Below are 26,957 nucleotides of genomic sequence, written 5' to 3'. Positions count from 1 at the left end.
GCGCACCGGTCTTTGATATTTTTCGTTGAATTTTAGACACCAAAGAGCTCAATTGACAAAATCTTATTCGTTTAGCTACTGGTAGCGCGGCGAACATTGTTATGAATTTTCAACTTTTATTTGTCTAGCTTGTTCACCTGGCGCAAGTAAGGCCAACTACCCGCAGACGCGTTATTAAACTTACATTTTCAACTTTTAATTGAATAGGGTGGGTATGTGCAACTAAAAGTCTTGAATTACCGAAAAAACGTCATCACTATAATTTGTCTGAAAATCGATTATCGTCATTATATGCCTATCAAGGTGAGTGAATACACTTTGTCAGTTTTGGGTTTTCCTTGGTTCTTAAATTTAATTTAGCGTTTACAGGCATTACAGTCGCGCTTTTATATACCAATAGATATACCGTATTAAAAAGTTGATCAAATTGATCGACGAATCTGTTGAGTCGCCCTCTTCCTCTTCGACATGCCATCAATGATATACAGCCCCATATGGGGGGGGGGGGGGGGGGTGGCGGCTGTATTTCATTGGTGCCATCTAAAGCCATAAAACGGGTGGTTATAGGTGTTACCAAACGATTCAATTTCTGCAGCCCATTATAAAAATGATTTTGTATCAGTAAACTCTCATCTCTAACTCTCTGCTAGTCTGACCAGCCTTTTTGTACGCTGGCTGCGGAAGCATTCAGTTTGCAACAGTTCACTTACCTTTATTGGGACATGTGTTTGATAAACACGACGAGTGTGTTTATCTTAGTTTAGGTCTGGTCATTCAGGAGCTCTGCAAGGTTGTCATCAGATTCATCAAACTAGTCTTGACATTTAGGCTGCACCTTTGGACATATTTTGCTATCTGCGTCACTGCTATAAGAGATTTCTACTGCCCTTCTTCTACATCTTTACCTTCAGTAGCTTTACTTTTTTTCCAGTGCAGCATCTGTCTCTTTGTCTAGTTTTACCTTAAATTTGTTTTTCATCACTTTAGCATCAAACAATCTGCTTGGTAATTCTGAACTTGTCTTGAGGCAGGAACTTCTGGCTAAGGAAGATAACTAGCTTTTGTCATAAATCTTGCGTTTAGCATGTCTTTTTAATACTCCATTTTTGCATTGACCCAGTGCAGTAGATGACAATTGTTAGATTCGGTTTGCTCCTTGCATTCAACTATAATAGTGCTGGTGATCATTGTTCAAAGCTTTGAACCAGTAACAATTTTTCGAGTCGCGCTTGATCCCATGAGACCAATGACCATTACTCACATATCATGCTCTTGTTTGTTTCATGCATTAAAATAACGTGCTACAATCAACTTATCCTTTTTGGACACTTGGGGGAAAAACCATTTTTAGTTGGCTATAAAACTTCTACATGATTTCTCATGGATTTGTCATTGTAGGTGTGTGTAGCCTACACTTACGATTGTAGCATAAACATCCTTTCAAGTTGTAAGTGAACACTCATGGTATCACTTACAGGTGAAGGATCTTGCTCTTAGAGTTTGACTATTGGGTTTCTGATGGCAAATGCCATTCCAAAATCCTTTTTCTTGCTTTTTTCCACTTCAAAACCAGGTATAGCTACAGTCCACCACACGGTCATAGCACCCAAGGCGAGTTTCAGTAGAAGCAGCATTATCAACCCATATTTGCAAAGTTCATTTACAGCATAGTCTTTCGGTCTACTTTATGAATGACTATTTTTGAATATTTTCATATTCTACTTGCAAGTGTGAGCCTTGTTCAACATCCTAACTTACTTTTTATATCCATCAGGAGCAGGAGATGATAGGTACAAATTTTGTTCAACTTGGTAAAATTTTAGCCTGAATAAACAGATTTTTTGTCTATATTTCATTGAACTGTTTGCAAGATTTTAGCACCATTTGAAGTAAAACTAGCTCCTGCTCTACTATGTTCACTCTTAGCAATCACTAGCATAAAGTATGACAGGCAGGGTAGAGTTGAAATATGCCATGAATGTTCAAGGCTGAGTAGATTAGCTGCCAACATCTAGACCTAAGACAGGTTGTACCTGGCTGCTTGATTACCAACAGCTCGAATTTTTCCTGACTTAGCTAAAAAAATAGATTATGTAAGTAAAAACTTGCAATTAGTATTAACTACAAACCAAAAAGATTTGGTAGTAGTTTTAAATTATACCAAGTAAATTTAATACAAGATTATAAGAGCATCGTTACCATAGGTGCCTTGAGACATATGTTGCTTTTGTTCCGTCACCACAGATAGATTGTTCTTTTTACTTGAACGATTCCAAGTAGGTTTTGGTCGCAGTAGCTACATGTAAATATGAAGAATTTATTGATATACTGTCAAACTAACGGTTGTAGTGCGTTTTATTTAGCTTCACAATTTTGACCTGATGTTCTGGTGCCGATGATTTTGGTTGATAAAAAGATGGTGAGTGTTGCGCATGCATGCATCATGAATCATTTGACTGTTGGTACAATTTACAAACAGAAAGACTATATCATGAAGCATGTAAAAGGTACCGTGCCGATGCAATCCACGACCATTAAGAAGAAAAGGGGAATGTCTTGTGAGAGCTCGAAAAATTTCAATGAACAAGTCTTTTTAAATGCCGCACAAACCAATATAGGGTACTTATACAAGCCTTACACATACTTATATAATCCTTAAAATTCGTACAAAATAATGAACTGAGACAACTTGCGAACAATTCGCTTAACAAGCGGTTGTTCAAAACGCATCTCATTCGTAAGTTGGGGACGTCTGTACTACAATACAATGTTTAAAATTTAAAGGTAATTTCAGAAATGAGTAATAAGTATAGTTGGCCAGTGATACGAATAAGCAACGTCAAACAGTGGGGTGCCAATGCACATTCGGGTGAAATAATTTGAAGACCAATAGTTAATGCCGAAAAATCGACAGTAAAGAAACTTCGATCAATTCGATCTATTTCGCGAGCTGACTGCTAATGGCTCTATACCATTGCAACTAGGTGTTCATATCTGTTTACTGATTACGCATCTTTTTAAAGGTATAAAAATATAATCCACTTTTTATATTATGGCTAGGTCATGTTCATGTCAGCTCGTCATTGTGAATCACTATATCTTTATATGTTAAATGTGTGACTGTAATAGTTACATATGATTGTTTATTGTAGCTGTAATATTGTTATGATGCTACATAGTTATGATAAACAATAAATGACATGTGAAAAAAGGAATGCTGTAACTTCTCAAGCCATATATTGTTTGTTGGCATGATAAAACCTGAGAGGACTCACTGTCGTGATGGCTACACATGATTCTTGGTTATTGCTGGGGCTCATGATTGCTCCAGAAACACAGCAACTGCATATATAACAAATGCTAATGGAAAATTGAAACGACTGAGTCGTTTGATTTCCATATAACATGCCATCGTTTCCTTGGTTTGCAAGCAGTCTGTGGATATGCATCACCTTAGTACTGCATATTCGTTGTCCATCGTGTCTGTTATTTGTATTTGGATTTTCATTTCCTGTCATTTGTGTGAAGAGTTGAGTCAGTAAACTCATCAGTAATTTTAAGCACTTCTACTGCAGTGATAGTTCAATTTACATATATTATACCTCTCTTCTTTGTTAGTTATAGTGTCTCTACTACTTTTAATTTTTTGTTCATAAAAAATAACCTGCCATTTGGTTGCTGGGATTTTTTCCGGAGCTTTAAGTTTACTCGTAGTCCATGATGAACTGGTCAAGCTTTACGTCTAGCACTTTGGTGGAGTTGTGCAGCGCAGACTAACTGAGGACATCGCTATTGTAGTACAAGCTCAACTCAAGTGCAGTACCTAGTGTCATGTAAGCTGCATTACTTCAATGGTTTGTGCAAATAGGTACTTTTCGTAAAACTATTGGGTATACCATTGCTAATACAAAGTCTCATTGAGCTAGTGTATTCCTCAATGCATGGCTGATTTCTATTTTCTTGCACGCTATAGCAAAGATTATCATTAGGATATTTTAGATCTATTAGCTCCATACTTTTTTTGTTAATTATTGACTCATACATATAGAAATATGTTTTCTGTATTATGTGAAAATGAATTTTACAGTCTTGACCAAAGAACTTGAGAGTACGGTTTTTTAATATGAAACAGTGTGAATTTTTATCAGTGTAGTTTGTGCAGCAATAAAAGTTTGTAATGAATCACTGCTAATTCACAGATATAAATGTAACATAGGAAAGATAATTTGGGTTAGGCTCTGTATAATTGTGAGCAACTTGTCAGTCACTTGGTTTTATTGAAAATGATTGTTGTTTGGAATATATGCATGTAATATGTTCATGTATTTTATCGCTACAAAATAACGCAGTGTACATACAAAACATGCATACAATCCGGTGTAACAAATATATTAGTAAAGTTTTGGTTTTTAGTTCTATGTTTATGTATGAGATGAACTTGAGTGTAATTAAGATTGCAGTTTAAGGCTTATGATGTTTTCACCATCAAGTCAAACACAAGGCAAGGTGCACTGGTCAGTGGTCATGGGTACTTTATTAACTTTATCTGAGACTGCAAGGTCTAGTTGATAAAACTGTATACCTATAGTATATAAAACCTGTATACAAATGATAAAACTGCTAAAATATGATAATAGCGAAAGCTGTATAAAAAAGGCATGATAACATAATATGTCATAGAGTGCATGCATACCTATTGGTACATACAAGTACATGTAGATCAAACATGATGGCTATTAATATTGTCACTAAAAAGAGATGACCAAGCAGTGTAAGAAATACTAGTAGTATAAAGTAAAAAGAAAATACAGATAATATTGAATAATAACTAACCTTTTGCGCCTTATTTCTATTATGTCACTATAATTGCTTTATAAGGAAGACCATTGTGTAGTAGTATTATTCGTGTAATCTCAGTATAAATGTGAAGAGTATAATAGGTAAAATTTGTCAAGAGCTGAAAGCATTGACATAACAATAGCTTCTTGACTGCTGTACTACTGGTGCTACTAGAACTAAGAGCCCAAGCTGACCTAAATTTCATAACTTTTGGAAGTAAAAAATGCTGCCAGTGATTGGACACTGATATAGGCCAGTTACTACGTCACTTGTTTTTTATTTGTTTTGGCAGTGATGTCTCTAGAGTCACAACAAAGATAGAAGTATATATAGTAGAATGTCACTACCGAGTAGAAAGTAGTAGGCTTTTTACTCTGAGGTTGCTTATTCATATTAAATCCATGCTGTACACCAAAAGAAATTTTTTTTTGTTCCACATTAAAAAAACTCTTATAGATGCCAGTTGAAACAAACTACATGATAATGATTTTATTTTTTAGTGCCACAACAAAATTCTGGAGTCTACACCTGAATATTGTGTTCAAAAGTTAGTCATAAGTTCATATCCTTCTTCATGAGTGTTAGGAGTGTCAGGTTCATTATCATTTTTACCTTTTAATGTTTACAAAAAGAGGAAATTAATTTTGGTTTACCAAAAATTATTTTGGTCCATGATCTTTTGTCAGGCGTTCTCTCTTATTTGGGCAGGTGAACCTGTTAGTAATGAAAGATCAGATAACAATCAATGCAATCTGTATTCATTCACAAATGATGCAGAACTTGATAATAAAATGTAGACTCAGGAACTCTGTTCAAGACTGTTAGTTTTGCCTGCACACTCAATTTGATCTACCCTAGCCCAATGTTACAATGTTGAGGCTAATGTTGAGGCTACTGTAATACGGCTAGCTAGCGCTGCTGTTACAAATCATGTAAGCTGATATTTACACTCTTAGAAATAAAGAGTTAAGAAAATTGCAAAATTACAGGACATTGAATTCTTTATGGGACTGATCATAGCACATGCACTGTTAATTTGAACTGTCAAGAAAAGCGTTCAGCTGCAGGTTCTACAGGCTAACGTTTTTATATATGGGACCTGACCTTGCATGTGAAATACAATGCATTTTCTGTGCATTCTCCTCCTGCAATTGTGGTGACTCACACTCATCTCGGCTTTTTCATGGCTTATTATCAATTGAAATTGAAAGCTGTTACATCTTTCTGTACCATCTGCATTGTAAGAGAGGAAGCATTTTGCTTACTATTACAGATCAGTATTTCAAGTCATATGGCTAGTTCTTGTTTGGAACTACTTTGTTTCTATATATTATTTCTGTCTGCTGTTTTGGATTGATCGCCAGACCCATGACCTATTACTACTCCGAATTGTCTAACTTTTTTCACTTTAGTGCTAACACTACTTTCATGCTCTTGAATCAAAAGGACATTTCACGACACAAATTTGAGGCAGCTATGAGTTTTTTCTAACGGAAACAAACAACTTGTCATAATTTGTGCGTTCTGTGACATATTAAACACTGTATCTTCTATCTTATTTTTTGTGTTTAATATATTTCTTTACCGCGAAACTGACTTTCCCTGTCATACATTGCTTGGTTTTGAATTCACAAGCTAAAGTTGCCAGTTGACAAATACAAGTACAAATATTGTGCTCCTTACAAAGACATTGATTAAATCATTGAGTTGAAGTGGTTAGATATTGGCATTATTTCGGATGAACCATAATCAAAACAAGCGACCCTCGGCCCCAGCCCAGGGCTGATACTCTAAAAGAAACGCCCACCTGGATAGGCCCAGACTTGGATATTGTACCCCCAATCACCTGGTCTTGTCAATTTGAATTTGGATATTGTACCCCCAATCACATTGTTGGTCAATATGAAATACACCCCCTAAACACTGGGAGTTCCCTAGAGAGAGCCCAGGTTCCACGCCCGCTAAGCAGCCAATATGATTCATGCATTAATAGAGCAGAAAAAAAGCTACAAACGGAATTTCCAATTTTATTTAAATACGTTTTTATTTCGCAATTTTCGTTAGTTTAGTATTGAAAATAACGGTCGTTTTTTCGTCTGCAAACGGCTTATTTTTTGTTGCTAACAGAGGCCAAGATTGTAGTTTACTATTTGTAAAACATTAAACAAAAAAGGCAATTAGCTAACCATAAATCAATTTATAAAAACCGTTCGTGTGGCGACATAATAGTCTCTCTGCCACTATCGTCAGTGTCACAAAAGGGTTAATAAAACTGATTCCAAACATCAACCATCAGATCATCATTTTCATTTACAAAGGAAAGCATAATGAATATCAATGAAAGAAATATCATATCATTCGTTCTGAGTATATCGCTAAAGGGTTGCTAAGATGATGCAGTGTCGACTGTCTCTTTTCCTTTTCTTTCCTGTCAGCAAGCATGCAGATTTTAATGCAATCTGCATTAAAATGAAGACTGGAATTTCGGTGCAATTTCTTGGTATTACTTTGGCTGAATAAAACCTTAATGAGCATGGGCCCCTAAAGTAGCAAATTCACTGACAGTGCCCCATGGTCTGAAACCCCCCTAAAACGTGATTTTGGGCCGATCCTAATGGGCCTTTTAGGGGGAGTATCAGCCCTGGGGGCCCCAGTTCATTCACCGACCAAGGGTGGAACTGTTCCAAAGGAAATCAGTTTTAATCAGTCTATACTAACACTCAATTATCAAGTTACAGTATGTCCAAAAAGTACCGAGTCTCAATGGAGACTAAAATCATTATAGCATTATATCATGAAAGTTCAACCATCTTTTCACATTTCTGAACTTTTAACTGTTTGCCATTGATATCAGGTGAAGCTAGTTTGTTTAAGAAGTAAATTTAAAAAGGGCTATAGTGTTTTTATTAACACAAATTTTGTCTCTTCAACTCAATGGTTTCTAATAAGTCCCTAAGTCAATATCTAATAAAAAAGAGATTCCGCTTACAGCATGTCTCAGCTAAACAACTTTATAACTAATGCAGATATCGACCAATCCTTTGGAGAAACTTTCAAACCATTCACTATATTTGCCAACATTGTTTTTGATCTTGTATGTGTATGACTACTAATAACATTCTTTGTGATTATTTAATAACAGAGACAGAAAATGCTTCACCTCTGTATGAGTTTTACTGACCACGAAAGGGAATAGGGTCCATGCAAACTATATTTTATCAAAATACTTTGTCGGGTACATTGCTCCATCACTCGGGTACATTGCTCCATCACTCGGATACATTGCTCCATCACTCGGGTACATTGCTCCATCACTCGGGTACATTGCTCCATCACTTGGGTACATTGCTCCATCACTCGGGTGCATTGCTCCATCACTCGGGTGCATTGCTCCATCACTCGGGTGCATTGCTCCATCACTCGGGTACATTGCTCCATCACTCGGGTACATTGCTCCATCACTCGTGGTCAATTGTACATATATTATTTTTTTGACTCGGCAAAAGCATCTTTTTAACTACAGACTGGAATCCCTTGCATACTATCACACACCATATGATTTTGGTTTCAGCCAGTTTTAAAATACTTTCCAAAAGATTCATGAATCTTTTGGAAAGTATTTTAAAACTGGCTGAAACCAAAATTGTGATCTTGCCCAAGAATGGTTTTACGTTGTATGTCATTAACAGGCCTATAGAACATTCCTTAATAAGTACACAGCGCTATGAGATGCCATCATATTTTCTTTTATGAAAGCTTTTTCATCGTTAAAAATACAAATAAAGTAGTCAGAGGAATTAAAAACTGAAATCTATTACACGCAGTGCTAATTACTTACCAAAAATAAGGAGACATTTGCCTGGACTTATCATTTTAGAATATATGATATATGATCACAGATCTATGGATATGTCAGAGAGGTAGTTCTCAATACTGACTTAAAAAGAAACAACAAAAACATGTCCTCTTCAAATAAAATTGTGTCTAGCCAACTTGAAGTGGTTTGTTAAGCTTTCCATTATTAATAAACTGCTCTGATATTAGACATGGGATCCATATGGATCATTAAAGCACGTATTTAATTGTGCCATAAATCGTTAGACATACATTGTATTTTAATCTTACTTACATCAGAATTTGCTAATAATTTTTGAGCGCTTTACCAATGTTTCGTCTTTTTTTCATATATATATATATACGTTATTTGGTCTCTGTAAGTCCTCCTAGAGAAAAAGACCTTATGTACCCACAACTCTGACATTGAGATTTAATGTACTGATAAATGTGTATTAGGTCAACTGTCATCGGAATGTTTACAAACTCATTCCTTACAGTGTCAGTTATGCAATAATACACCTTGGTTAAATTTATGATGATTTAGTTATGTGAAACGAGACAATGTTTTAAATTAGACTGTTTAAACTGAATTGAACAGTATAATGCCTTTCTATTCATTGTCATATTTGCTGCTCAGTGCCTATCACTATTGTTAATGTGAGGTTTCACCAACCATAGCTTTGGCCACTGTACATTGTATAGCCGCTGTACATTGGTTATTTTGTTTAGGTTTGATTAGAAAAATGAGCTAAGTGAAAGGCGAGCAACTGAAGTGATGTTGTTCTGCTAGAAATGGACCGATCTAGGTATCAACAGTCCTCTATGCAAAGCACTGGTGGTGAGAGAATTGTCTTTCTAGTTTTGTTAGCTTTTGCCTTTTTATTCTAGTCTCATGGAATGACAAGGCTGGAGAGATAAGGCTTACAGTTGTTTATTGTGAAATTGAGTGACAGTGAAATTGTCGTAACTCATTGTCATAAAAATTGAAATAAAAAGTGAAATTAACAGTCATAAACAGTGAGATTGTCATAACACTAAACTCTAACTAAATTCCCTGCTTTAACTTTTCTGTATGTAATTTGGTCAGGTTAGCTTTTGTTTCTTTTTAGGCCCTGTAGCCCACAGCACTCCATCCAAGTCCTCTGCCAAGTTATTGCGATTCTCTGATAGTGCTCCAAGAGCAAACGAAGGTCACGATCTTACAGATGGTTGTGCTTTTCCTCCTACAAGATTTGCCTTTAGAAGAGATCTGCCTTCCAGTTCAAAGAATGAACAACATTCCAGTGTGAGTTTTTGGTGAGATTTACTCATACATTGCATTTTTTGAAGAAGTTTCATTCATTGTGATGTCTAGCTATAATTAGGAACTGATTGTGTTAGAAAGCTACTCAGATCTCATTGATGCTTGACTTCATCTAAAAGTAATTACTGCATTGGCCAGTTTAAAATCATAATGTGAGCTTCCATGTTTTTATGCCGTATAAATGCTGCTATGTTTTCGGCGTTATTAGTCAAAATTAGGTAAAATTGTTTGTTTCAATGAATCATAGTACTTGTCATAAATCCTGGAAGACACAATCAGATCTGACACAGGTTTTATCAGAGATGGAGCGAGATACAATCGTAAAGCAGCGAACAGAACTGCAGTTGCTCATTGGGGAGCTACGTGATCGGGATAAAGAGCTGAATGACATGGTTCAGGCGCATCACACAGAGATGAAGGCCTGGCAGGAGGACAGATGCCTCACCCAGTCGATGGAGCAGAAGTGTGTCAAACTTGAGAGTAAGTCTATCCAACTTGTCATTGTCAGTGTAGCAAAAGTCTGTCTGAATCTAGTTTAAGTTAGTCGTGTTGACATCATCAATGAAGCACAAGTGTGCTAGACTTGAGTGTAAGTCTATTTGTGATATCGTAGTCAGTAGAGCAAGTGTGCTAGACTTGAGTGTAAGTCTATTTATGATATCGTAGTCGGTAGAGCAAGTGTTCCAGACTTGAGTGTAAGTCTATTTATGATATCGTAGTCAGTAGAGCAAGTGTTCCAGACTTGAGTGTAAGTCTATTTATGATATCGTAGTCAGTAGAGCAAGTGTGTCAGACTTGAGTGTAAGTCTATTTATGATATCGTAGTCAGTAGAGCAAGTGTGCTAGATTTGAGTGTAAGTCTATTTAAGTTATCAGTTATCAGTCATCAGAGGAGAAATATGCACTTTGGTTTAGTAGTCAAAAGGTGCTAATTTTATGGTAGTCTCTGTTTTAACCAAAAATACCATAAAACCTCTAATTGAACGCCATGGCACTCTATTTTTCAACTTCTCTTCAATAGCGGCGATCAATTGGAGGCGGCGTTCAAATAGAGGCTGGCAGGTCTATTTTTCGAAGGCTTGTCAGAATTTTCGAAAGATAAATTTAGCCCTAATACGGGCGAAGCGAATATCGCTTATATTTTGCTCTCTTTTTTCGCTCTCTTTGTTTTCTGAAGCGATATTAAACCTTTTGGATGCAATAAATCTACTAACTTACCTCTAACTTATCAAAGATCTCTTAATAAATGTGCATCGGGAAACCGATAAATATCTCTACCGGTTGATATCTATTGCTTGCAATTGACCTGCGATGATATTATAGCCTGCGTGCTTCTTTGCAATTTGTTGGCATTTCTAATTTTTATTTCATTCTAAATTTGAAGACATATTTTTATTTTATATTTATATTTGACATTGTTGAATAAAGACTCATTGCACTCACTGATATGCTTGCTACAGTTTACAGCCAAAACTAGCTTTTTATGTGCAATAGAAGCGGAGTTATGAGCATCCATCAATTGTAAGCCGCGTTAAGATAGCCGCAAGGATGCAATAAATAACATGCTATAAATCTGTATATTTGTAAGTCTATATATAAGTTTGCACAATAATAATCTATCAAATGATACAAATATATATTCATGAACAAGTGACATAAATGAATCAAACTTATATTACACGCAGAAACAAAAATTAACGTTTTTAAAACCAAAATATTTCCATCGTTTGCTCGGATAGCTACGTTCGGATTGTTGCTTTCGATGGAACGAACATCTTCTAATTGTCCAATACCTTCCACAATATCTTCTGGTCTCATCTTTTTTTCTGCTCTGCTAAACTAGTCAATATTAGCGTTCAAACAATTTTTGGCAGAGCGAAACTTTTACGCGCTGCTTTTAGTACGATAAAAGTAAGCTCAGTAAACCTAACCCTAGGTCCAAAACTTGCGAACCAGTTTTTATACGCATGTCCTTCGAAGTATTAGAACCGCCTTGAACAAGGAACTACTATTAGCCTGAGATAGTTAGTTATTTCTATGGCGTTGCTTTCAAAGTTCCATCTACCATCGTAAGTTTTGCCGTTTTTTATGCGCATGTACTTCGAAGTATCAGTTAAACAACGAACCGCTATTAGCCTGATACAGTAATTATTTCTATAACGTTGCTTTGAAAGTTCAACTACCATCGTGAATTTATGCCATTTTTTTGTATATGTAGGCTGCTTCACAGTAGAAAGACCGCATTAAACAGACAATTAGTACTAGCCTGAAATCGTTATTGATTAGTGCTATGGTGTTGCTTTCAAAAAGATGAGAAGCTTTGAAATTGGACAACGGGCGAATTAATTGTTATTAATATAAACGATTCATTATTAATACAGATTTTGTGGACACTTTTCTACTGGTCAGTTGATATTATGGGCTCGGAAAGATTAAGCAATGTCAGTGACGGTTGAATGAAGGTGGCGTTCAATTGGAGAGTGGCGCTTTATTCTTCAACCTTTTTCTCAGGCGTTCAAATAGAGGTGGCGGTCAAATATAGGTGACGTTCAATTATAGGTGGCGTTCAATTAGAGGTTTTACGGTATTTGGGTTTCTTTCAGGAGATCTAAATAAAAGAAACAATCAGATAAGAGAACTGCTGAAGAAGTTCAAGGCTGTCGAAGGAGAGGCGCTTGATTCTTCTTCGGCACTTGAAACGAGTCGAAGCCAGCTTCTTGGACTTGAGGATGAACACAAGACTGTTTGCGAGCAGCTCAGAGAGCTTGAGGTATAATCTGTATTTAGGTATAATCTGTATTTAGGCTTGATTCTTTTAAAGTCTCCTTTTGTGTAAGGTATTTCTCTTCAAGGTAAGCTTGCATTTTATGTGGGTAGAAATCCTTGAAGGTAGACTATGTTTGGATGGATTATTAGTTAAATAAGTCATTTCCCTCGCAAGTCCTTTTCTCAGTTTCACCGAAGTTCTCTTAGAGTTCATTTCCTTTCGAGTCAATCTGATTGCATATTTTACCAAATGAGACCTTTGGTGGTCAGATAAGCCTTTTTTAGTTGTACATTTGTAAAGATACTGACAGACTTTGCTTTTCAAAATTCATAGATTTGTTGGTCTCACTTTATGACACGTATGAAGAGCTGGGTTATTGGCAATCGAATGAACATTCCTTGTGCCAACGTTTTTAGGAGTATAACAGCAAGCTGCAGGATTCTTTCAGGCATACGTCACAGTCTCTTGGAGATGCGCAGAGTAAGGTAGTGCAACTTCAGCATACTCTACAGGTCAAGGTACATGCTCAAGGCCAATGACCCAAAGATGCTTCATTAGCATCTGCGAATAACATTTAATTTTGTTATTTCTGAATTTTCCAATGTTAAGTTCAAATTATTTGTTGATTAATGTAATGTATTAGTTAACTCTACAATGTTTTTCATTGCTTATTCATAACTAGCGATACTTAGCATGTTTACAATGTGATGTGTTGATTGATTTGCTACAGTTTTATCACTAAAGTAAGGTTATGGGTGGATGAATTACAATTTATGGCTTGATTCAAATCTTGCTTAGGACAAAGAGGCCGTAGCCACTAGCAAGGAAGTCACTGATTTGGCATCTCGACTTCAGTCTTTGGAATTCTCCTATAAGCAACTAGAGAAGATTACTCTCGAAGTCAAGACATCAGCCAATGACTGGAAGAACAAGTATTTGGATGCTAAACAAATAGCAGATACCATAAAAAGTAACTATCCTATAATATTAAACGTTTATCTCTGATTTGTACAGTTCTCTTATAAATGTGTCAGCTATAGTGTTTAGCTGTATCTTATAACTGCGTCAGCTATAGTGTTTAGCTGTATCTTATAACTGTGTCAGATATAGTGTTTAACTGTGTCTTATAACTGTGTCAGATATAGTATTTAACTGTGTCTTATAACTGTGTCAGCTATAGTGTTTAACTGTATCTTATAACTGTGTCAGCTGTAGTGTTTAGCTGTATCTTATAACTGTGCCAGCTATAATGTTTAGCTGTATCTTATAACTGTGTCAGATATAGTGTTTAACTTTATCTTATAACTGTGTCAGCTATAGTGTTGAACTTTATCTTATAACTGTGTCAGCTATAGTGTTGAATTATATCTTATAACCGTGTCAGCTATAGTGTTGAATTATATCTTATAACTGTGTCAGCTGTAGTGTTGAATTATATCTTATAACCGTGTCAGTTATAGTGTTGAACTGTATCTTATAACTGTGTCAGCTGTAGTGTTGAATTATATCTTATAACTGTGTCAGCTGTAGTGTTGAATTATATCTTATAACCGTGTCAGCTATAGTGTTGAATTATATCTTATAACCGTGTCAGTTATAGTGTTGAACTGTATCTTATAACTGTGTCAGCTGTAGTGTTTAACTTTATCTTATAACCGTGTCAGCTGTAGTGTTTAACATTATTTTATAATTGTGTCAGCTGTAGCATTTAATTGTATTTATTCCAGTATAATGCCCAAAATTGTATGCCAATTTTTAATGAAAAGTTATGGTGCCCGTTACACACAAGTAAATACGAGAGTCTCACACAAAGCATTGTTGCCTGATCAATGATGCTTCACCGGTAATATAATTGAAATAACCAGAGATGGCAAAACTACGTGGCATGAAAACAGATTCCGCATATAATGCGTCATCTATCCTGGTTATTGTTCACTATGCTGATCTCCCTATAAATCGGGCAGTCTGTGAAGAATTCACAGTACCAGAGACAAATAATAAAGACTAGAAAAAGCAAAAAGTTATTTTAGAAGTATGAACAAAAAGATGAGAGTATGATGAGGGTGAAAAGTCCTGTACAGTGCGCCCTTCGGTTACGATGTCCCTGTTATGCGATTTTTCCGCCTTACGATTGGAACACGATGATTTTTTGTCTTTGCCATACGGTATCAACAGAAATTTCTCTCGAAATTAAAATTAGTAAGTCGGTGTGCTGAATATGTCGGAACAACGAAGATGACGAGATACTATTTGTTGAAATCCCTCCCACAACGCCTGAAAGAGATCTAATGCTCGCTTTCTCAGTTCAGTGTTATACGTTATAAGTTCTAGTAATAACGGAACCAAAAACAAATAGGTGCTAAAAGTTTGGAATATGACAAATTTAAGGTTTAGTAAAATACATAATAAAACTTAGCTTTAAGTATGCGTTTAGTAAGTTAAATTCATTTAAAGGTTTGCTTGCAACAAAATTCCCATTACAGTTATTTGGTATCAAAAGATTCACCATGTCTTACTCTGCTGTGTTGTAGGTGCAAAATATGTGGAAATGTGATTACAAGCTCTTAAAAGCTCAAAAACGAACAGTTAATTGTAGCCATCACGAAAACGCCGTAGATTAGAATCCCTTTCCAAAACGGCTCAAATGGGACATAGCTGAACAAGATGGCTTCTGTTCTCACTTTCATGCGACGTCATTCGTCGAAATATTTTCACAAATATACTTCTCACATTCAATAAAACCATGTCTATTGTCCTTACGCATCTATTTCATCATCATTGTAATGCTGTCATTTTGAGCACAGATATCTCAAAACTCATGGTAAAAATTCGTTTAATTTTGTAACCTTAGCTTGAAGGAATGCATATCATCCTCTGATAAACATGACGAGCCTGTTGGTCACCTGTGATAGTCGAAAAATGCTGCAGAAATTATTCGCGCTGTTTGACAGGAAGTCTGGGTCACATGATCATATTACGACTAGACGATTAGACCAAGCCGAAACAAAACTGTAAAGTAGCGAACATCTATATTTGATACGGGCTTTTCGGTAGAACCTGAAGTGTTTGTCATTAACTAGCGCTACAAGAAGTTTTATATTGAGCCTCTGATTGGCCTTTCAATTCACGTGATAACATCACATGTCAAAACAATAACCACATTGAGTACGTCAGAGAAATAAATTGATTCCAACCTACGGCGTTTTCGTAATGGCGGCGATTAACTGTTCGTTTTTGAGCTTTTAAGATCATCTAATCACATTTCCACATATTTTGCACGTACAACCCAACAGAGTAAGACATGGTGAATCTTTTGATACCAAATAACTGTAATGTGAATTTCGTTGCAAGTCAATCTTTAAGTTAAATTCAAAGTTTATATTATATGTCTGTCTCGAAGGTAAGAACTCTCTACGGTACGTACTGCACATAGTACATTGTAATGTGACATTTTCTCACTGATCATAACCACCAAATACACTAGTTACTCTAAGTAACTATAGTTACTGAGGTTAACATACTATTTTGTTCCTAATTTTTAATATGTACAGTATCTATACATAAATAAAATGTTGATGTTTTACCAGGGCGTGTTTGCATTAGATAGATACTATGTGTGTCTATACCCCTCTATATGACGTTTTCACCTTATGATGCCAACACCGAAACAAATTAAAATCGTATGGCGAGGGTCCACCGCACTCAGATATGGGGAAGCTTTATGGTTGTATAACTGTTGGTACATGCTACATCACTGCACGTCAGACCTTCAAAGCACATATGACATGCATAGATTTAATCTTCAAAGTATCTGATAGATGAGCAAGGTTTATGAGAAGGCGTGGACTTACATTACACCGAAAAATTAAGATAGCACAGAAGTTGCTAAAAGATTCAGAACAAAAGCTCAATCTATTCCATATATTTCTAATCAGTCTACAGCAGAATAACTTTAAATTGTCACTTATAGGCAACATGAATAAAACTATTATTAGTTTTGACTTACCACCCAAAAGAATAATGACATGAAAAAAATTGCACAGTCCAGATTAGGACCACGGGCCATGAAAAGACTCATTTCACAGCCATGTTATCTTGTATGTCAGGCGGCGCAAAAATTTTGGTGATTTTTAAAAGAAGGCTTATTCCAGAGGGTAAAAAACCTTTGCCAGGCGTAGTGATGAACTGTCATCCTCAAAGATGGATGGATGAGGATGGCATCAGTTTTTGTCTAAATTAAGTTTGGGATACTAGACAAGGCACACTGTTAAAAAAGAAATCTGTGGTAGTGTGGGACCAGTTTCACTCACACTGTACCGACACTGTGAAGGTCAAGATGCAAAATCCAAATTCATCATTTTGCGATGCCAGGTAGATTAACCTCTTTTCTTCAGCCACTGGATGTTGTTTTAAAAAAACCCTCAAAGACAGAGTTTGAGAGAAATGGATTGTCTGGATGAAATCCAGCAGCACAAGGTTGATAACAGGTGTCAATATCAAGAAGCTTGGTTTATCTTTTTGGACACCATGGGTTAAAACTGCGTAGGAAGACATACAAAAAAAATGGTCGTCATATTTTGTCAAAGACAGACATCAGTGATAAATTGGACTGCACAGAAGACGACCTGTTGAATTAAGATAAAGATTCAGAAGGGAAGACATCGATGTGCCCTGAGCACATCTTTGAATTTGCAGTAAAAATAGCGTTTTGGACATCAACGTACGCAAAAACAATGTTAGAAAAATTCTCAGCAGTTGTCTACTACTGTACTACTAATACCAAAGTTTGGATTCTTGGAATGTTTCCCCCAGATTTCAAATGTGTATTTCTGTTTCTCTATATTATGCTACAACTTGAATCCTTCAGTTCCTAGCCAAATTGCTAAAACACCTTAATGAGAACTGTGACACCAAAGTAACTGCTTGCTCCAGTTTGGGTTCTCTAAGTTATTAGTAATATTGCAGGGTAAATGTGAGCACTGCTTTTTTTCTTCATTTAGCTGAGGTAGAGATTACCACTGCTACACTGGAAGAAAAGGATGAGGAACTGGAAAAGGTTAGGCGACTTCTTAAGGAGAAGCAAGAAGAGCTAGCCTACACGGGTTTGTGTACCTTGAGAACTAACATTTACCACTTTCCTTGTCACATGTTTATCTTGTGCAGTCATGCATTCGTGTGTTCTTATCTTGTCATAGACTGGTGTGCTCTGTTGTTAAAGTTGCTGGTGTTGCTTTCTGATATCATACAATCATGCGCTGGTAATATTGCCATGTAGTGATATAGTTGGGTGATGTAATACGATGTTGTGGCCTGATATCATTTAGTGATATGGCGAAATGATATCATGTATATATGATATGATATGGTATGATATGGTATGATATGGTATGATATGGTATGATATGGTTATGTGATCAGATTATATCAATATAGTGATGTGGTTTGATGATTTTATAGGCTGAGAGTCTGCTGATGTCATTGTAAGACGCTCCAATTGTGCAATGTGGTTAGCTAGAAGAGAATTGTTAGAGCATTAACATTGATGATAGTTGATTATACAGATTGAGGTGTATTTTTATCCAGTGGAGAGGGAGAGACGCAAAGACCAAATGCTGTCATTGCAGAAGTCCAAACAAGAGAGGACTGACACCGAGTTGCATTCTCTCAGGCAGATATATGACTTACAGCAACACAAGTTGGCAGCATCACGCAAGGAGCTTTGTGAAGTAAAAGAAAAGGGTATAAAGTACAGATGCAATATTAACCAGGAAGAAAGGTCAGTACCACAGGGTATGACTGCGTGTAAGTCTATTGTTAAAATGGAGTAGGTGAGTTCAAGTTGAAACATGTTAACTGAGTTTTGTTAAATCTGCCAATCAGCGGCAATTATTTCAGTGTATTTCCGTACGCTCCATAAGTTAGTGCGATAACGTCTATTGGTTAGCATGACCTTTAGACCTTTAGATGATAATATTTACTTTCTTTGAGCTGTTTCAATTGTATATGTTGATAGTTAGTACAGTAGACGTTCCTTAGTACAGTAGACGTTCCTTAGTACAGTAGACGTTCCTTAGTACAGTAGACGTTCCTTAGTACAGTAGAGGTTCCATAGTACAGTAGACGTTCCTTAGTACAGTAGACGTTCCTTAGTACAGTAGACGTTCCTTAGTACAGTAGACGTTCCTTAGTACAATAGACGTTTCTACAACGTAAATGATTTGTTCCGCCAATGTTTACACTATAGGGACTTTATGTTATACTAACAGTAAAATAAATGTAAAATGCCTAATTTGTTCCTAGATCTTCTCACTCACCCCTTTGGACCTTGAAAGAGGGAAAAAGCTAGAAATGACTTTTTAGTTTAATGACTACCGCAACTGTAGTATTATTGGTTGATATCGACAATTTTTCCTTTTTCATCACTCTCACTCTGTTCATGGTTCATGATTGCGATAATTTTACAATGAGTCTTGGAGAGCGCACACCTTCAATGACAATTTATCTCGGTTTTTTTAGATTCTAGACAACATAATTCTAGACCATTTTACAAAAGGAAAACAATAAAAATGTTTTATGTTTAAAATAAATAAAACATAAATATAACTTCACTAAAATAAGAGTGGTGTTTATTTGTCCATCCGTCTATCCATCGAAAAGGTTCAAGGTTATGATAAAAGAAAGCTTTCGGTGATACTCGAACTCGATGACATTCAGATCGGTAGACCGGTACTCTACCACCTACATTGAATAGGTAGGTAACTGTGTAGCTACTTATTATCTGTGCTTTACCACACATCTGATGATTTCTCACTGCGACCTAGACTGTCACGGTATTAGTATGTATAATAGAGATAACCCTATACGACGTTTTCTGTCTCAAGTGCAGCAAGAGAGAAAGCGATATTTTTAAGGCTAACCGTTATTCATGTCAAATTTGAGAACTTGTGCTGACTTCACACTTTCCATTATATGGATTTTTTACGTAGCACGAAGCAAAAACTACATATATTATTGGAAGGATATGTTATAGGAGCGTCTACCGAATTCACTTTATGAATTTCTTGTGAGACCAAAATTAGACTATCTCACATGATGTTAAATGCAAGTCTAGATACAAAGAGACGACATGGTAATAAAGTACTGCCCATTACATAGTTTTTGTTAGCTGAGTTGATGATTGTTAACTAAATGGTAATGACTACAATAATTCCATTTATCATTTGCCTGAACCATTGCTCTTAAGCAGGCATGCTGAACAATAGTAAAATTTTCTCTACAAGGTATTTACTCTCACCTTAAGCATTCTTTTTGGTGTAAATAGTTTTGGCTAAATATGTAGACTTTGCGAGTGTCATATATCTCTTAAAGCACATAAATTATATAATTTTTTTACTATATAGTTCAATACATCAGAGTCTTGGCTTTCGAATGAGCCTATATTCAATACACAAAGAATAATAGAACTATGAAAAACAGGGTGTCAAAAGTATGTTCTGCAATAAAAAAAACACTTGGTTGCGGTTTCAACAATGTGATGTCATAATTATTATTTACCCTTAGGTAGTCAATCCCTTTCGCTGCCATTGAGGCTGCACTTTTCTGAGACAATCGGTGCTGTTAAACCCAGAGAGTGCTAATAATAAACTAGGATTCTAGATAATCAACAAAGCCCAGGGATCATGCTAACGCCCGACCAATACAAACACACGTTCTGGGTTAATTAATTATGCTTCAATAAATATATGAAATCACATCGATTAAATTGTGACCTGCGGTTGCGTGGCCCTAGGACTATATGTCTATGTTTCCATGGTGCGCAGTACTGCGAAGCAGCCTCCTCCGAAGTCGAGGGGATAGTACGTTTCCATGCTGCGCAGTGGTTTTCAGCAAATCAGCCAGATAAGAGAAATTGTATAAATCGAATCGCCTGATGGAGAAATAGAATCGATCACGGACACCGAACGTCAGAAACGGTCTTTTTATGATTCTGTCGCCATTATACTTTTATTTACAATACACATTTCCAGGGTTTTACAAACCTTAACACACTTTTTACAAAGTAATATATTTTTAATAAGTATTTTTAAGTAATATATTATTTAAACGTTAATTTAGGATTTGCCACCTATTTTTCGAAAAGTGTTGGTATCGATAACAAAGTTCAGGAAAGTAATCACCTCATCATCCTCGTGAATGCAGACCATAATTAAATTTAGGTGAAAGAAGATCGGAAGAATAGAAAAAAACAAGATTAGCACGACAACCTTTGTACTAGTTTATGGCCCTCGAAGAATCCATCTCCACGGCATGAAAGCTATGCGCAGCCACTGCACAGTCGCTGTTTCCTTGCTGCGAATTTGCACTGGCTTCGCACTGATCAGTGCGCAGTGATTTCAGTGCGAAGACGCCGTTTCCATGATTCGGAGATAGCACAACTCCGAAGCACTGCGCATCATGGAAACATAGTGAATGTCAATCGCACTTTCGCAAGATCACGCAATGCTTGAAATTAATTAGTCTCAGTCGTGACCCTCAACATAACAATAAAAAGAGAGGGCTAGTACATAATATCATCGGGAAAACATAGTATGATGCTTGGAATATGAGCTATTTATCATAGAAATAATCTGTACATAGAGAGCTAATGACACTGATACCTTTGTCATCTTCATTGGTTCTCTGGAGTTGTCTTACCTTTGCCTGCCGCTAGCGTCATTATCGTAGTTGATAAATATAAGCGGTAAGCAATAAAATAAGCGGTAAGAGCACACAACACCGAATATGAAACTTGTGATGTCACAATTTTCGAGCCTATACCATTGAAAATTTTTGCAGTAGAGTTCTGGGGAAATCCTATAAACACCAACCATTGTCTGTCTCACCATGTCAAACAGGGGCACATTCGCGAGCCAAGACTCCAATGTATTGAAATATATAATAAAAAAACTATGTAATTTATGTGCTTTAACAAACTAAGTGTAGTTTGTTTTCACTTCATCAACCAACCTGTCTGTAATCTTCAGTGTCTAGTAGGACTATCAAAGATAGTGCCTGATGAATCGAACGTCTGCATAATTTTTGCAGCTCCCTGTTTGATACATCCGCCAATGAATCGGTAGACTTGACCCCTCGCAGTCCTAGGAAAAGTCAGCACTCCCCACGACGTCTCTCTCCATCAGCTGACATGAGAAGTGCTGAGGCACTAACAGATGATGTGGTTACTATGCGACCTGTTAGTCATACATTGCTCTCATTTCCTGTTAGTCATATATTGCTTTCATTTCCTGTTAGTCATATATTGCTCTCATTTCTTGTTAGTCATATATTGCTCTCATTTCTTGTTAGTCATATACTGCTCTCATTTCCTGTTAGTCATACATTGCTCTCATTTCCTGTTAGTCATATATTGCTCTCATTTTCTGTTAGCCATATATTGCTCTCATTTCTTGTTAGTCATATATTGCTCTCATTTCTTGTTAGTCATATATTGCTCTCATTTCTTGTTAGTCATGTATTGCTCTCATTTCCTGTTAGTCATATATTGCTCTCATTTCTTGTTAGTCATATATTGCTCTCATTTCCTGTTAGTCATATATTGCTCTCATTTCCTGTTAGTCATATATTGCTCTCATTTCCTGTTAGTCATATATTGCTCTCATTTCCTGTTAGCCATATATTGCTCTCATTTCCTGTCAGCCATATATTGTCTCATTATTGCTGTCAAAATTCAAATAGGTCTGTATCTCTATCACCACCTTTACCTACAACATAGCTAAGTGACAATAAAAACTTATTTTTATTGCTTACTACTTGCTCAGTTCATTTTGTTACATATAATTTAGCTTTTCACATTAACTTTCATATAGTTTCTAAAGGTTAAGGTTAAACCTTAAAGGTTACTTGTAACAAAATTCGCATTAAATTTATTTGTTATCAACAGGTTCACCATGTTTTACTCTGCTGTGTTGTAGGTGCAAAATATGTGGAAATGTGATTACAAGCTCTTAAAAGCTTAAAAACGAACAATTAATCGCGGCCATCATGAAGACCCCGTAGTTTGGAATCTCTTTATTCCTCTGATGTACTCAAACATTCCGTTTATTGTTTTGACACGCGATGCTTTCACATGAAATTAAAGGCCAATAAAAGGCTCAATATAAAACGTCTCGTATCACTAGTTTATGACAAACACTTCGAGTTCTATCGGAAAGACTGTATCAAATACAGACGCTCGCCACTTTACAATTTTGTTTCAGCCTGGTCTAATCATCTAGTCGTAATCTGATATGTGACCCATATGTCCTGCCGAATGGCGCAAACAATTTTTGCAGCATTTTTCGGCTATTACAGGTGACCAACAGTCTCGTCATATTTATCAAAGGATGATATGCACTTCTTCGGGCTAAGGTTAAAAAATTAAGCGAATTTTTACGGTTGGTTTTGAGATATCAGTGCTCAAAGTGACAGCCTTACAATTATGATGAAATAGACGCGTAAGGACATTAGACGTGGTTTTATTGAATGCGTGAAGTATATTTGTGAAAATATTTCGACGAATGAGGTTGCATGAAAGTGTAAACAGAAGCCATCGTGTTCAACTACGTCCCAATCGAGCCATTTTGGAAAACGATCCCTATCTATGGCGTTTTATCTAATGCATCACTTGTCAAAACAATAACCGCAATGTTTGAGTACGTCAGAGGAATAAAGAGATTCCAAACTACGAGGTTTTCCTGATGGCTGCGATTAACTGTTCGTTTTTAAGCATTTAGGAGCTTGTAATGACATTTCCACATATTTTGCACCTACAACACAACAGAGTAAGACATGGTGAATCTTTTGATATCAAATAACTGTAATATGAATTTTGTTGCAAGTCAACCTTTAAGTATTTATCTTTGCTTTTCCGCATCATGAAACAAATTGAACGAAATACCCTATATTCTTGTAAGAATATTTGCTCCAATGTTATTTGACTCTTTCGACATAAGAAACATATCTTGGAATGGATTATTTTTGTATATCAAGGTTTGACAGGGTTACAGAAACCCATTGTAATTATCTAATGTAAACACTCCTTGATAAAAAAACATCAAAAATTTTAATATATGTACTGTACTTATTAATAATTAGTAACAAAATAGTGTATTAACTTCGGTAACTAACTATAGTTTACTTATAGTAAACCTAGTAACTCTAGCTTCGTTGCAATCGTAATCATTCTCTTCTCCCTTTATTAATCTTAGGGCCCATGGCTAACAAATTAAAGTTATATATGTAGTTACATAGTTCTATACCTATAATAGATTAAGTTCATAGTAAATATTATATTAAATGCTAAAATGCACAATAAACTTTCACTTTCGCTTAATTTTCACTATTGTTCATTTCACTCATACGATATCAAGCATTTACGAAATGCGAAGAATGCTGAACTGAGAGAGTGAGCATCGTATCTCTTGCATGCATTGTGGGAAGGATTTCGGCAAATAGCATATCAGCATCTTTGTTATTCTGACGTATTCAGCATACGGGCTGACAAATTTGTATTTCAAGATAAATTTTAGTTGAAATCATAAGGCAAAAATTTTACATGTATGGCTGGAACCAAAAAAAACATACTATGTTCCAAATCGTAAGGCAAAAAGCTGTATAACTAGGACATCTTACCCCGGGGGTGCATTGTATTAAGGTAAAATATAATATCGATATGCAGGATGATTTCATAGTATTTTTTATTTCACTTTGAATTAAAATCCCTTCAATAAGTTATTCAACCTAAATAGAATTTTAACTATTAAAAAGTTATACAAATACAAAGTACTGATAAAAGCACGCAACACATTTTACGAAACAAACAATAACAGGACGATAACACATTTAACTACTCGTCAAACACACATAAACCTAAAAATACCATTGTTTAAATCAAAAGCTGGTCAATGTTGTTTGGATTATCAGGAGTCATTGCTATGGAATCTACTACCGGTTACACTGCGTAAAATTGTAAATGCTAATTCTTTCAAAAATGAACTTAAGTGCTATCTCAGACAACTAGACGACTAAACCAACTAGACATACTTCTGCTGACTCTACTTTCAGGTTCCGCGCCTTGATTAGCCTTGCTATTGCACATAGGGACCTCATCATCACCTTCCCTGGAGGGACATTTTTTTTCTATTTCTCTTGTCTTTTTATACTGTTAGAAACACTCTTCATGTTGTTTTTTGTGGTTATATTATAGATGAAAATAAACAAACAAACAAAAGTTAATTTAAGTTTAATTTTCCCTTGTAGAAGTGTGTTGGACATCAGATGTTCCTTCTAGTGCTAGTAATATTTATGTTACAGGGCTCATCAACCGACCGTCTGCAAAAGCTACTAAATGACTCGAAAAGACTTGTAGATACAATAACGAACAACGAATCAAAATCTCCTACACATCTGTTAGCTCAGCTGGTGAGTTCTCCCTTTAATTTATCGCTATTCTGTGAGTTGTTTATACCGGAGATCATCAAATTACTATGTTGATTAATTCGTAAGGCACAGCATAACTCGAATTTCAGTGCAAGTTAGAAAATCTTGAATAAATTGCTCTGTACATAGTGTACTATGAAGGATTTTAATATTATAAAATGTAACAAACGGCATAAAAATATTAGAAAAAGAAAAAATGATTTCTTTTCACATGAATTGAAATTAATATCCATAAAAAGAGAACAATTCTTTACCTTATTGCTCCAGTTCACTTGTACACTGGAAATGAGTGTTGCAAGGAATGGAGAGACAGGTATAAGCCTGTCTCATGATGTTAAATCCTTGACAAGCAGAATACTTCCATCCCTAATTACCTAATTATCTTTGTCAATGCTTCAGGGAATTTGTTTGCTGCTTTCTTGCTTTCTCCTCCCCGCTAAAGGCTTTACCTTGCACTGTAAGGTTATGGTAGTTGACCTTAGCCTTAAATCATAAACCATTCACTACTCTTCGCTATCATACTAAGACCATTGTTAATATGTTGCATTTGTTATGAAGTTTTTTAAATATTTTAGTTACTAATTGCTGATAATGGCAATTGGCTAATGGCACTTCACTGTGGCATTTACAATGCCACGGTGAAGTCACCAGGCTTGTCAAGCATGTTTTTATGTTGCAATAGCAAGTATATTTCAATGAATTATTAGTAAACCTTTTGGGCCATGTTAGATGATTGCCATCCTTAAAGGGTATGATTGAGAATACTTTCCCATACTACTAGCCTATTTTATGGTGTTTTATTTTTCATGAACAGTTTTATCAGATTTTTTATTGTGTTCATTTATGAACTGTTGTTAATAAATACCACATTACCATATAGCTGATCTGATTGCAGTCCATGTCAACTGAGGATGGCTAAGAAGTGTTCCTTTTAGGCATTGCTGACAGCTGTCACCAATGGGGAGACAATTTCTATGTATATGTACATTCTTGTATTATTTCACATTGTAAATATATTTTATGTATATTTTGTAGGTAATAATTATATTTTATATAGTTTACAGATTTACTTAAATTTACTCAATTTATCTTTTGCGATATCTTCACAGCTATGCAATGAAATTTATGTGTTTGTATGTGTTTACCCACACAGTTCTTGGATTATGACACCAGAATAATCATGTACATTTTACTAGATGTCTAATGCTGCGCAGACGTAGCGTTAACATAGTGGCCATGTTTGTAACTAATTAATATTCTGTTTAAATAAAAATAGCATCCTAGTTTTTATTTTGCTCTGACGTATATTGGCTAATGTGGATGTAGTAACTAAACAGACACTAACGGTAGTCTTGCTTGAACATGCACACGATTTGCCTACCACAATTTGATTTCTATTTTACCTCGTTTTTCTACAAAATATGATTTTATAGCCAAGCTTTTGAATGATCAGTTAAAAACTAGATTAACAAGAAGTTGAATACTGTAACACATTACATATACATATATATGTAGTTTCACAACTCTGTTTTTCTTGTTTTATTCATCTTTTTACTTCTTTCTTGGAGGTAAAACGAAAACAGTTTGATGGATTTTTTAAGTAAAAATTCTTTGAAGCTTTAATTCCTTTTGTACAATTGTGTATTTTTCACGATACTATTTCTTTATCGCATTTTGAAGTTTTTACGATACTGTTACCATGCTCCAACCTGAGCTAACATGATCTTTTCAGCT

General features: G+C 35.7%; 1 protein-coding gene across 4 annotated transcripts; it reads left to right on the top strand.

The window, feature by feature from the left end:
* The first annotated feature begins 147 nt into the window (after positions 1-147).
* LOC137401837 (coiled-coil domain-containing protein 62-like) lies at positions 148-26,957 on the top strand. Of its 4 annotated transcripts, XM_068088324.1 has the most exons (13): positions 148-303; positions 9,406-9,514; positions 9,786-9,961; positions 10,270-10,459; positions 12,583-12,749; positions 13,163-13,264; positions 13,545-13,574; positions 13,623-13,716; positions 17,747-17,848; positions 18,330-18,522; positions 21,831-22,005; positions 25,098-25,205; positions 26,119-26,957. In XM_068088324.1, the coding sequence occupies exons 2-13, from the start codon at positions 9,469-9,471 to the stop codon at positions 26,140-26,142; spliced, it is 1,407 nt and encodes a 468-aa protein (XP_067944425.1). In that variant the 5' UTR covers positions 148-303; positions 9,406-9,468; the 3' UTR covers positions 26,143-26,957. The 4 variants fall into 4 exon arrangements, with proteins under 4 accessions (XP_067944425.1, XP_067944416.1, XP_067944412.1 ...); XM_068088315.1 differs by having other exon boundaries at positions 13,545-13,716; positions 21,831-21,978; XM_068088311.1 differs by having other exon boundaries at positions 13,545-13,716.

The sequence above is a fragment of the Watersipora subatra genome, chromosome 1, assembly GCF_963576615.1.
Source record: "Watersipora subatra chromosome 1, tzWatSuba1.1, whole genome shotgun sequence".
Lineage (NCBI taxonomy): Eukaryota > Metazoa > Bryozoa > Gymnolaemata > Cheilostomatida > Watersiporidae > Watersipora > Watersipora subatra.
The sequence above is the reverse complement of the archived record's forward strand: the minus strand, read 5'-3'. Positions and strand labels throughout refer to the sequence as shown.